The sequence below is a fragment of the Acanthaster planci genome, unplaced genomic scaffold, assembly GCF_054643075.1.
Source record: "Acanthaster planci isolate LZ-2023a unplaced genomic scaffold, COTS_SCS Contig3, whole genome shotgun sequence".
Classification (NCBI taxonomy): Eukaryota; Metazoa; Echinodermata; class Asteroidea; order Valvatida; family Acanthasteridae; genus Acanthaster; species Acanthaster planci.
The window spans coordinates 47,601-61,340 of record NW_028257627.1 but is presented as its reverse complement, the minus strand read 5'-3'; the positions used below and the strand labels follow the sequence as shown (position 1 = coordinate 61,340).

At 39.5% G+C, this 13,740-nt stretch overlaps 1 protein-coding gene across 2 annotated transcripts in view; it reads left to right on the top strand.

Moving 5' to 3' along the window:
- LOC110981044 (G protein-signaling modulator 2-like) overlaps nucleotides 1–12,529 on the top strand; it is an 81,564-nt gene extending 69,035 nt beyond the window's left edge. For both annotated transcript variants that reach the window (XM_022238211.2, XM_087131605.1), the window contains 2 exons: nucleotides 6,300–6,493; nucleotides 8,504–12,529. In XM_022238211.2, the coding sequence (XP_022093903.1) occupies nucleotides 6,300–6,493; nucleotides 8,504–8,659 (350 nt within the window). In that variant the 3' untranslated portion in view covers nucleotides 8,660–12,529. The remainder of the gene's footprint in view (nucleotides 1–6,299; nucleotides 6,494–8,503) is intronic.
- The last annotated feature ends 1,211 nt before the right edge of the window (nucleotides 12,530–13,740 follow it).

Here is a 13,740-nt window from a genome sequence, read left to right as displayed (position 1 = left end):
GGAACTTGCTATTCACTTTGTACGCATGCAGCACCAATGTTTGGCTTACTACTCACTACAGTTCTCTCTGCAGCGGATGGTTGACTGCCAATATTCACCTGCTTCATGATTAATGTCTTTTGTCATGCATTTGTGGTGTGCATAGTGTGTATTGGAACAGGTTGAATCTGTGAGCATGTTTATCCCCTATACATGTACGTGTTCCAAAGCAAGGTTAGCCATAGTTTTGACATCTCGGTTAAGATTGGCTTAAATTCACAGTGTCACATTTGATATGACGTCACAAATTCCTATTTGTATTTATTTTGGGGCCAAATGTGAAAAGGCCCTTAGAGGTTCCCAGTTGGGTTTACTATTGCCAGTGGTAAAAGCTTAGTGTGTGCATATGCAAGCATGATGTAAAGCAATTAGGCCTGTGTGTTTGTGGGTATTTTTGGAAGCAGGTACCCATCTCTGTAAAGATTGGGTGCCCCGTCACCCTTAACTACTTCATGCAGGGGTGCCTGGTACCGGCGACCTTAGGTTTGTACGCATAGCTGGGGCACCCAAAATTGGACTTCTAACAAAAGACCGTACTCGGAACAAAAGACCGGGCTGCTGGGAATTGCCAATATTTTTTTACGCTTGTGGTTTTTACACAAGCCTTCAGGGGCATACACTGAGCACACAGTGTTAAAATACACGTTGGGCAGGGCAAAAAACCTAAATTAATATTTTTTCAGTAGTCAATAGCACAGGTAATCCAGCATTGTTTTGAAACAGTATACCACTATTTGTGGCATTCAGTGTGAACAGATTACGACAAAAGCGCTCCAGCACTCCAGTGTTGAGCAATGCAATACCGCTGCACTCTAATCTGGCCGCATTTGAAAAGACACTGCGCACCGGGCCAGTTTCGGGAACAAAAGAAAATTATGCAACACTGCACAATCTCACAACACAATAAATTGTTTTTTCTCCAAAAAAAGAAACAAATCATCAATGTTTCCACAGTACCAAAATGCATAAAATGCTGACAGTTGGAGTGGAATTCAATGTTATACATGTATGTAATTAAGTAGGCGTGGCTTGGGTAATTTCTTCAGAAAAAAAGTAGTACCATTGGTGAGAGAGAGGGTGAAGGAGATTCCTGTATGCAGGAGGGGACATATTCAGCCACGAACCCTAAACACGTCAGATGGCGCCAACCACTCTGACTTTCCAACCCTTAACTTTGCACAGGAATCATTTATGTCTGTAATATGATGCCTCATGATGTCTCCAAAAGCTGTATCTCCAACTGACTGTGCCCGAGATAGAAATACTTGTAATAACATAGATTTTGCAAGCAAGTTTTGAATGACTTGTTTATACCAACAGCAAACTGTACAAATAATTCATTAGACACCAATTGTACTTGACACTAATCACTCGATGTTTGTGGTTTTGAAGTGTTACGCATATGCAAATTTATGCAAATATTGGATGCAGAATACTAATAGTAGGCCCACCCGTTAGCACTGGACATACAGCGGACACGCAGTAAATGTGTTACTGCATGTAAGCACACCGTGCTTTGATCATGGATCGATGGAGATATTAGAAAAATCTCTCAAGGGCATTTACATTGAACCGTACCCCTTATTATATTTACATCAGCAATCAAACTGCTGCACATTGAAAGCCATTGCTCATTACTGACAGTTTTCATTATGGAACAGGTTTTCATCACCTGACTGTTGAGGGGATTGCTAAATTAAGGTTGTTCATTTTGCATTACTGCAAATAGAAGATGCTAATTTTTAAGAAATGACAAAACTGGTTACAGGTGTAAGTGTATTCTTTTATGTAGCTGCTTATATTTCAAACTTCTCCATCAACCGATGCATAAAGCACTGTGCTGGTCCGTTACTGGTGTCGCTGGCATACAAAATCTTACCACTTACATGAACATGTACATACATGTATATAGAGTGTAACTCAGCATGAACCATTCAAACTACTGGTGGTATTGGTGTACAAAATATAGCTGTTTGCTTGGTATCATGTCATTCTTACTGCAAGCTACATGTATTAATAGAAAGAAAGGACCTTACATAGGGGGGGAGGACAATTCTCCCACATCTTCACAGATTCCTTCACCAGTATGTATCACAAGTAATTATTTGTGCCTTTCTCAGTTTTCTTTTCATGAGGCTTTTCAAACTTTCACATGGAATTAATTATAATTTGAGAACAAGGCAGGAAAACCTTTTTGTGAAGTTGCCAGCTGGCCCAACATCCACCTTGCCTAATGAATGTTTCATTATTCTCCCCGGCAATGTAAAGTTCTACATTGTATATTTCGCTGCTTCCTTGGGGCCTGTAGGGCAGCCCTTCTCCTTTTTGGTTTAATATCAAAGCCGCCTTGTTGAAATTGGCACCCAATTAAGGGTCATTGCATTGCCAACCCAACAGCAGTGGAATAGCCATTCAGTCATTTCTGAGTTCATTTATCAGTTTTCTAATCTGATACGTATGAGTATGCTAGTTATTAGCCACAGCAATGGGCTTGACAATAACTGTGCATTGTTAAATATTAAAGTTAATGTATCACTATCAGTTTGCAATTATCAATAAATCACCCTCGTAATGTTGTTCAGAATCAATACGTGCCACGTAGATTCCCCTGCCTCAGAAACACCACCGCAGGAAAATTTTACCTACATGTACTAGAACCGGTATATGTAGCTTCAGTGTTTGTGCCAACCACATTACTCGCCCAAAAAGTTGTTTAAAATTCTGTCTATCAGCTTATAATGGCCCATATTACATGGTAAAAATTTTGAGAATTGTGAATTGCCAGACTATATTTTTTGTGCACACTAAACCATCATCCGTGGTTGAAACATGCTCTGGCATGTTGAACAAAAAGGCAACATGGCTTATCAGATGTTATTCCTTAATGCAAACTGTTTGAGCAAAGTCAAAAAATTCTATCAGTTTATATAAATCCCATTGTATAATGGGCAGTATTACATAGTAAACATTTTGAGAAATTGTATGTGAATTATCAGATTATATCTTTTATGCACACTAAACCATCATCCGTGGTTGAAACATGCTCTGGCATGTTGAACAAAAGGCAATATGGCTTATCAGATGTCATTCCTTAATGCTGTTTGAAACCATTTTTTTAATGTGCAGTTTCAACGTTACAGTGAAATCAATTTATCAGACAATACTGATGTATTAACAAGAGCTTCACAAGTATCATAATAAAAAATATCCCCAAACTAATCATCTGTATTGAAATTAAGATTAGTCATTGATCCAACATTTCTCATTCAATAATCAGGAGACAGAATATTGCCAGCTGTACAACATATGCTTTGTGTACATAGACCTAGAGTAGAATCTAGCCGCACTGCACTCCTAGCTATGCCTTACTCAAACACCACCAGTGAGTTAGTCAACATACTGAGGAGGCTTCTGTGGCGCCTCTCCCTTCCCTCAGCCTGTTGTGAGATCTTGTCAGATATTGTCGCCGCTGTGTGGTATTACATCCTTGCAGAGGGCTGGATGGCAAACACCTTTGCGCTCCATTCACTGCTGGTTAAATGGAGCGTGCCTTTCAGAAACTTCCAGTTTTGTCTTTTTTTTTGTAGACCTGAGTCAACACAGAAGTCTGAAGCTGTCTGGGACTCAACTTGTCAAATGTCATGTTTTGGGAAATCAGCTTGGTAGACGTTCTGAGCCTTTCACTTCACATCTTCTATTTTCTCATCTAAAAAAAGTTGTAAGAAGTGAACTTGAGTGGGTGGGATGCTTTTTTACTGAACCTTCTCTGGAATTGCTGTCACCCCAAGATGCTTGAATTTAACACTTACCAAACCTCTTCCACAATCCTGGACTTGCCTCATTTGTAACTGGCCCAAAGAACCTTCCATGGAGACACTGCTATGTCTTGTTTACGTGACCCACATGCTGCTCTGACTTTGGCCCATTCTCCGTAAATATTTGAACCCTTTTGGATAGCAAGACAGGTGAGTACTTTACAGTACCTTGCAAAATGCAAGACTACTTCTTGTCACTTCAAAATCTATTTTTAGACGGTTGTTTTCTGCTTGGAATCCCTTGGAAAAAAATAACGCGTCGTCTGCTAAAGTTAAACGTTACACTGGGACCTGTCTGTCAGCATTAGAAGGAAAATGTGCAGACAGGAATTTAACTTGTTTGTCCTCTCATCAAACGCTGTTGCATAATGTTTATGCCGTTTGTTGTTGCTGTAAATTTGACATGCACGAGAAATCTCACTTGAGGTCCAGAAAGTCAATGTGTATTATGAGCAAGTGTTCCAAAAGCTGGCTATAATGGTACGCATCTTGAAAAAAGTAGTTAGGTATACAAATAATGAATATTTATGATTGCAGATGCCAAAACAATTTTAAGAGGTGACAGATGGAACGTTTCATTCAGTGAGACTAAGACGAGTAGAATGAAAGTCTTCTTTAGATTGTACAAATATTTCAATATTTTGTATTCCTTAAATCTTATACGACACTGAAATAAATCCTGCAAATAAATCATCACTGCACCACTTGAGTGAATAACCATGAATGGATGGAATGTTAATGAATCCATTGATCTGTGGAATACCAATTATAGTTCGTCAGCACACTGGCATCATCTGTTTTCGTGTTTTTGAATTCCACTGTTGCACTGGCGTTGGTCCAGTTCTGACTGTGTATACTTTTTAAAAAGAAAGTGAACCTTGTGCACAAATGTATATACAACAAGGTTCTGTAAGATACAGCTGGGTGTCAGATGAGAAAATAGGCCATCTCACACCACTCAGAGTCTGGGTTGGGCTAGGACCAACCCTGAACATTTCACCAGCCCATTCAGTACATGCACTTCAAAGATTTTAATCATTATTTTAAAAGTATTTGTGCTTCATAGCAGTCAGTTTCTTATCAGTAATATTAGACTGAATTAAAATTTGTTTGCTTTATTTTCCCTATTTCCGCTGTGATCAGTGTAAAAAAATGTATAGCTCTAAAAGCACATTAGGATCAGTGTTAATTTGAGCCCTCTCAGCCCTGGCATGAAGCGGCCTGAAACAACCTAAACTTGGAAAACATTTGACACTGATGATTCTGACCTTTTGAAGCCTTTGTCCAGCGTTTGTAAGTTCTGTGCATCAGGTGTTGCTATAGAAGTGAATGTTGTATTGTAGGCGTCAGCACTGACGCTTGTGAGTTTACAGTGACTATGCATTCTCTACCGTACCTCAAGCCTCGGATCTATTTTGATCTTGCATAAGCATTGAGGGCAAGGATTTTTTTTAGACAAGTTGAGAGGACAGTTGATATAATGAGAGAACATGATATGACTGAGTCAATCCAACGAGATAAATGGATCAATAGTTGACTTTCCATTGTATTGTTTCATCTTGAAAGTGGAAGGAGTCTATTGTCGAAGTAAACAGGTGAAGAAAGCAACAAATACAAGTAATTTGAAAACTGTAAATTAGATCTTCACTGTCGCTTTTCCCATAGTTTCTCATAACAAACAGCCAGCACTGGTAGTACAGCATAGTTTGGCGACGTTTTTGGCAAATAAGAAATAAAACGTACAACTCTTGTCTCAGATACATGATTGTTTCTCCTGTAAGTCCGTGTAGGCCATTTCCCAGCAGTTGAGCTGTGTAAAAAGTGTTCAAATATTCATTCTTCAAACGTTCATGTATTCAATATTGGATGACATATTCTGATGTCGGAGTACGTGTATGCAGCACAGCCTCAGTGTGTAAGCAGGAGTCATGTTAGTCATTGTACAGTGTCTGTCCAATGGTCATACATGTACAAGTACATTAATGTCTAAAATACGGGTATGTTTCCTGAACAGTTTGGAACCAGTGAATTTTATGAGCCAGTACTCTGACATTGCTCTGAATATTTGGAGCTTTAAACATCATTTATTTACAGGAAAAACTGAAGTCAGACCAACACTTCAATGATATCTGGAAGGCAATGATACTGATGTAGATACCACATAATATCTGTCTTTATATGGTACCTTGATATGGTACCTTGATATGGTACCTTGATATGGTACCTTTATATGGTACCTTTATATGGTACCTTGATACATGTATGGTACCTTATGGCACCTTTATATGGTACCTTTATATGGTACATTATCAGCTCATAGTACTGCTGGCCAGAAATATCAGAGCCAACTTTTACTCTTCCATGGGTGGGTTTCCTGTGTTCTTTAATGTGATTCCTTCTCTTTCCTCCACCCTCCTTTTCCCACCTACTCCTATCCATCTCCAGATTATCCTATGAAAGAGGAACTCATGAATCAGATTGCCAGTTTCCAGCGCAGTCGGCTGAATGAGCAGCGGTCTAGTATCTGCAACCTGCCAGGCCTCAAGACCAACAATGAGGAGGTGCTGGGCCAGCTGCTACAAAAGGGCAGTCAGGGTGTGCCAGATGATGACTTCTTTGACATGCTAATGAGGTGTCAGGTGAGATCTACATGTACATGAGCAAACTCATTTGCATAGGTTTGAATAAAATGGTCAGTATATGCAAAGGAGATTTTTACTGTTCGTTATTTCTATTTGGTCAAACGTTATCCATTTGGTCATCGTTTTAAAAAGAGCCTTTCTCTTGTATTCTTGGAAGTTGACCAAATTAAAAACCCACACTTCCTCAATTTTTAAAAAAGTGGTTTTAGACATTTCTTTGGAACTTGTTCTTAGAAAGTCAGATTGTCTTGGAGCAATATAACTTCCTTGACAAATTTCACCGGTCATTTATCAGTGTCTCTCATGCTTACAGGTATTTACTTTATGAAGTATATCCATTACTCATAGAGTGTTTGACAAACATATGGAATGTTGTAGGCGAAAAAAATAAAGAAAAATAAAAAAATATAACTCAAAATAAACTGACAGCTTATATTTCTGACCCTGCATCAATATCTAGACACCTGTAATTCAATCAATGCATGAAAGCACCTGACCAGAGTTTCCTCTTCAGAAAAGCCATTAAACCCAGCTATGACGTCAATGCTATTATGAGACTTCAGATACCGGGTACCATAGGAGCCCATTTCTGAGAAATGTTATTGCAGTCAGTCATTCTGCTCCTGCACTGTTGGAAATAGTTGCCTTGGGTGCTGACAGTTGAGTATTCGTGTATGCATGTGAAATTGACTAGAATTGGGACTTGTTATTTTCATCATTTAAGATCGCCCCTGAAGTATTTGGGTAATTCTCTTTTTGGCAGTCTTTGTATTGTGTACACAGTATACATGTACATGCTGATTGCTATCAGAATGGTACAACAAAATGGGTCGTATGAGGCAATTTATGTCTTGCTACATGTATTCTTTTTGATCAAACTAAAGAAAAAGGAATGTACCACAAATGACAAGGGAAGGTTGGTTTACAGAGGCAGTGTTAGGTTTTGCACAGTTGGAAAGGCATCTGTGAATGCCGATGCGTACTTGTACTTCTTTTGTTAATTTCAGTTGTGGCATTTATTCAAAATCAGTTTTTTGCCAGTACAAACTTCCTCAATGAAATGTTTGCTCTCCACCCGTGTACTTGGTTCCTACCAAACATTTATAGCCAAACTTTGAATTCATGCAGCATGAGCAATGTTCTGCTGTTGTTAGCAAATGTCAAGGACCATCCATACAAAACGTATTAACCTGAAGGAAAAACCAATTTAAATCAATCAAAGTAACTGACCTTAGCATCTTCGTTGAACAGCTACATGCATTTGACTACGTTTCCCTGACTTAAAACAAACTTCTCCGTGTCTGATGACTTAGACTGGCTTTTTTACCCATGCTGCATTACAGACAAAATGTCATACAAGACCTGCCTTTGTGAAACGTTCATTTAGATGGGGTCCTAGCACTGCTCTATGGCTGTGAAGATGATGCTGTCATCATTCAGTTAGACAGTGTAATGCAGGCCCAGTGACAGAAATACCAAAAGAAATTCTGGGTGGTCTTCAACTTTTTGTAAATGACTGTACAGTTAAAATATGGATTTGGCTATATCCTCTCAGCGGAGGACTGCCCAGAAATGTACATCTCCTCAAGCATATGTCTCCTTGGACATACACGTCTTTATGTACAATCCAAACGTGATGTACAGTACATTGTGTAACAGTTTGGCCAGATTGTTATTGCTGTTTCGGTCATGTCGCACGAGGAAGTGCAGAGGCTATTGGTCGGAGATAATTCCTGCAAAGAAAGTATAAAACAAACTGAAAATCTATGTCCACTGTAGTTGTCTAAGAATTTCCAATCAACCTGAGAATATTTTGTTTGTTCAAAACAACTGCAAATACCTGAGTTGTTCCTCCGTACATTGCAGTGTATGCAGTGGCGTCCATGTTGCTGATGAAAATTCCTTCATACTACCTGACCCTGAGCTGTGGTTTTTTCCCCATGGGTAAAAAAAGTAAAGTTTTAGTACTCTATATTGATTTACCCTTCCTTGGTTTGTTTGATGCAGGGTTCACGAATAAATGACCAGCGAAGTGAGCCCCCTGTCCTGCAGCCTGCCCCTACTGTACCAGATGAAGATTTCTTTGCCTTGATTCAGCGCATCCAGTCTAAACGAATGGATGCTCAACGGGCGGACAAGGGACCTCAGGACCAAACCAAATAGCAATTCTCTGTTACGGACAAGTAAAAAAAAAGTTGGCAACATTGAAGAAGGTTGTAAATCTAGACTTTTGCAACTCCAGCGGCATGGCTCGTCGTCCTCATCAATGTCGCCCTCAAGCTCAGAGCACGAATCAAGTAGCCTTGCTCCATGAGGCAGGAAGTCCAGTCCTTTAGATGCCATGAGCCAAGTCACCTCGAGAAAAATGTCTGTCTGACTGTAAAGTGATTCCCCTATGTTAATAAGAGCTTAATGTCAGTGTGATCTCCATTGTGTTGAAGAGTGCTGGCGTGTTTTGCACGTATAAACAATGATGGAGTAGGATGAGGTATTGTGCTTCTCTTGGGCCTTGGGTCATGTTGTGTGTGGGGTGTTGGTAACAGAGAAGCACTCCCAATATGTTACGAGGCTTAGGGAAATAGTCTTGTGAGCCATGCAGTGGCAACTCAAACAACAAAAGATGTGACAAAAGCGTGACAGGTACTTGGAACCTCTGCCTATTTAATCAATCCCCTGTCTGTTTTCTTGGAGGATTCTCTAGTGTTCCACGTATGTGTCAATGTGACGGACCGTTGTTACCATGTGTGTCATTGTGAAAGTAGTCCTAACCCAGTGGAAAGACACCACACAAAAATGAGTTCAGGTTTTGCCGCATGCGTAGATGTCACAGTGATTTCACTCACGGAGATGTTGCAACACGTTTACACCTTGTATGTAGTGAAGCCCACTAAACCTTAACCAGTTGTTTCATGCGTTCATCTTAAACTCTTCCACTCGTCTGTTAGGCACCACAGCTGGTCCAGGTTCGAAAAGTGTTTATGAGGTGCCTTTGTTTTTAAGACTGTCTTACTTGAATGCATTTGTAGTTTTACTTCATTTTATTTATTTTTAAGGAGAGTTGTAGTGGCCTGTAAATGTAACGCAGTTGTAGAGTTATCTCCAAGATACAATCAGAATGAAATCTGCTCTGTCACAAAGGATGATGTACCGTGTAAGAAGTAGGTCTAACCAGCCCCGCAGTCAAATCCTTGGCACAGAGCAAGACAGGAATTGTTTTAAAAAAAAAAGAAATTTTACAAGTCCGAAATGAGAGCCCGGAATACTGATTTGAGCCCTGGACCCACCACGTTATACCCAAGCCCAGACTTCAGTACACTTTTGTACAGTAATCGTGTCCTTGGATTAATATAGGAGGAGACCCAAACATGGATTTGTAAAGCCCAGAAGCCCATTTTGTAAACCGTATGTGACTTACACCATAGACAAGATTTCATGGCAAATTTGTGTTGTAACTGCAAAGCGTACTCTTAGTCAGTTTCACTTGCAGCTTTACGTTGGCTGTCAGTATAATAGGATTGTTACAACAGGCACAAATTTTGAAATAGCTCCTTCCTCCATTTCGAAAACAGTTTCGCCTGATTTTGTTCAGAATAAGGTTAAATTGGTCATGGGTGTTACAGTATGGCATTGCACTTAAAGACAAAGCAAAGCTGTGAAATTTCTGGCCTCAGCCTTAATTTGTAAGTTGTTTGTTGGCAAATAATATTCCAGTGATTTGTCTCGCCACAACTCACACTACCGAGTTGAAAATTTATGCAATAGACCTACCTGAAAGGGTCATGATTGGTTTGACAATTGACCTGGCCATTGGTCAAGGTTTAGTTAAAACGTGCTGTTAACTTTATGGATTTAAGCCTGTCATTGTATGGTTAGCTTCAGTAATGTCGTAGATTAACTCCAAACATGTTGAGCCTGTTTTCCCAGTTTGAGGCGTTAATGGACCTTACATTTTACCTTGCATTGCTGTTCAAAGTGGTACCTTGAACAGGGATATGACTGCAACAGTGTCATAGACTTACCAACAAAATATATTGCTCGCTTCCAAATTTCATGGCTATACATTCCTTGTCCAGCAAGCATGTCATGTACATATCAACAACAGTGTTACTTGAAAGTACAGAAACTGTTGATGGTAAGAGCTCTTGGCTTACCGGATGAATGTGACTTTGCAATTTAGTGTGAATCTTGGTTAGGAACTATGCAACAGTCACTTACAAAGTGATCCATAAGCATTGATGTGTAGATAATGAATCATTCAAAGCTTTGCTGTGGCATTTTCATTTTGGTCACTGATAGTAGTTTACAGTGGATTAGAGAAAATTCATATTGGACGAGTCTTGAGTAACAGAAGAAAACAGCTTGTATCGTGAAGTGGGAAATCATATTAAATTCCAAGGTTTTCGCATTGTTGACCTATCTCACTAAAATTCTGTCCACTTAAAAAAAAGAATTTGATAGCACTCAAAGCATTGTTTACAGTGTTGTTGTTGAGTCCATCATAAGTCCCTTGCCAAGTCCTTTCACATTTCCAGTCAAAAGTTATTTCACAAGGCCAGTCGCAAGTACCAAGATGAACAAATGAAGGTTTTTGTCACAGTTCATTTAAATAGTTTTCATATGTCTTGACTTCTGAGTAGATAGTTTGTGACTGACTTGTGAGAGACTTGCAGGGACTCATTTCCAGCAGTGCACAAGCCTCCACTGTACAGATGTTGTGTGAGTGATTGAGGGCTCCTTGTTACCTAGCAATGATCCCCCTGGGACAAACACACCAAAGTGTAGGCAGTGGCTTACGTATGTTTGGTACCGAATGCGTATAATTTATTCTCTTCATACAAAATGTCGAATCTCGCAGTGTTTTTACGTGGGCGATGGACACACAAAAGCAGTGTCATTGACATGTTTGTCCAAGCTCTCCATTTGTCACGGTACGTGTTACAGGGTTACTAGCATTGAGTCTATAATGGACTGAAGCTACAGCAAATCAAATGGGGGGGAGATACAAAGAGGTGGTTTTTGTTTTTGACAAGGAAGGCATGCAGGGTTGCCAAATCTCACACATTGAGTTTTAGACTCGGATATTTTAGGTTATTCTCGTGCTTTCATATGGGATTTCTCACACATAATAAAAATATATAGACCAAAAACTACACAATATTTTAAACACCAATTAGCTCCACCCTTCCCTGATCTGTTCTCACCTAACAATGACGACATTCCATGGTCTGTAAGCTCATTTCAGGCAAAGAACAAATGATGTGATTGGTTGCCATTAGAGCTGCAAGATCATAGACGTGTTTTGTGCATTGATTTAGGACATGAGCCGGTGTCAGACACAGCCTTGCCAGCTATGACTGTGTCCATTCTCATGTAGAACTTGACAATTTTGGCGGCCCTGCCCTTGGAAACACAGAGACTTAAGTGTGGACTTGAACCAAATTTATATGAAGTCAAGAGTCAGCCAGTGAACATAACTGAGATGGTTATTCACGTGTGAATTTGAAAACTGGCCCAAGGTAGCTGTTTGTTAATATAAAATGAGTTGTATAAAGTGGCTGTACATGTGACGAGTGTCTTAGCAACCCACATTTGTAAGCCTGTACATATTTTCCCCACGATGTGTAAATGGACTGAATTTGTAAGATGTGATTTTGCAGAGAGTTTTTAAGTACAAAAGTGCTGTGATTGCATTTGGGGTGGGGGCGTGGGCTTCATTTTTTTTATATGTATGTACGGGGAATATATTGTAAATATCTTTTAGGGGGGTTTGGCCCCCACCACTGAGCTGTGTCACTCATGTGGGTTTTGATTTTTTTTTCTGTTAATATCAGTGACTGCAGATATTTGTTTGGATTGAAATGAATGAACGTGTGGATTCTAGTCCTGTACCAGTGAATTTGTCATGTGCACACAGAGGGCGACATTTTGATTGACAAAGAGAGCGCCCCATATGATGTAGTCTCCAACTGGTGCAACGCTACAATAAAGCAGCACGGTAGATGTTTTCTGAAATAAACAAGTGCGTGAGTTTAACTCTTTGTAGAAATGTGACTGTCATGCCCCCGTGGTTTGCCGTGCTATTTTATCTTGTCCTTGCAGAAAAGTGCCAACAAATTTGCTTAGATAACAACAATTCATCCATTTATGCTTGAACCACTGTGGTACTTCACGGACACAAATGTCAGATGAAACTGTGCTCAAATTGCAGTAAAGAATGGCACGAGGAAACTTTTTTCCCAAAGTGTGCTCCATATTTTCACAGTTATAGCTGTGAGTGAAAATCTGTAAATTTCAGCAGGCATAATGTTAGCCTAATTTGAATATCAACCCTCCTATAATTACCTTTTTAGACAAAGGATGTGCTTTCAATTCTCAATTTCTGTCAAATGCTTGGAAAGTTGAACTAATTTGTCTTTTTTGAGTGTTGTTCAGGATTGAAGGTGGATTTGGTGTGCAAAATATTTTTTTGTATTTTTGTGACCGAATGATAAGAATTACTGCTGAACATGTAAAAGGATTCAGCATTTTTGAACAAGTGTTTCCCTTTGAACTGCAGGAGCTGCACAAACTTGAATGGAGACGCTGGCTGGATTGCCCTATCTTCAAATGCCAATACATGTATATTAGTTGCTTGCGCGGCGTGTACGTGCCACTCCCCGTGAATAAATCTCCCAATGTGTATGTGGGCCGGAAAGATACTCCTTATTTTTGAGAAAATTTGCACTTTTTATATATTAGCACTTAATTCAAGTGTTTTTAGTTTGTCTTCTTTCCTGAGACATAAAGTATAAATAGATAGTTCATTTTTTTTGAGATTTGACTGCATGGGTGCAGTGTCAGGTCAGGTTGACGGGAGTGCCAAGTATCCTCCCCCCTCATCCGGAAGATGTTGAAATGCAAAGACAAAAAGATTCTTTTGAAAATTTCATTCTTTTCTTCCCAAAGTGTGTAACCCCACAGCCTCATGTCAGAATGACCTTGAAGATTATGTAACGGGGAAAAATGGCACACTATGTGGGAACTTGCAAAACAACCAAAACTCTAACTAAACCAAGGATCTTTGAGGGAAAAGTCGCAGGAAACTGAATTAATAAGAACTTGGACACCAATGTTTGACTTCAACAAAAGGACACAAAAGAATTTATCAATGAAGTACTGGAAAAAATGCAAAAAACCCAAAAGGACTAAAGGACTCAAAACCAACACCTAAAGACTAAAAACTTAAAAGGACTAAAAACCGAAAG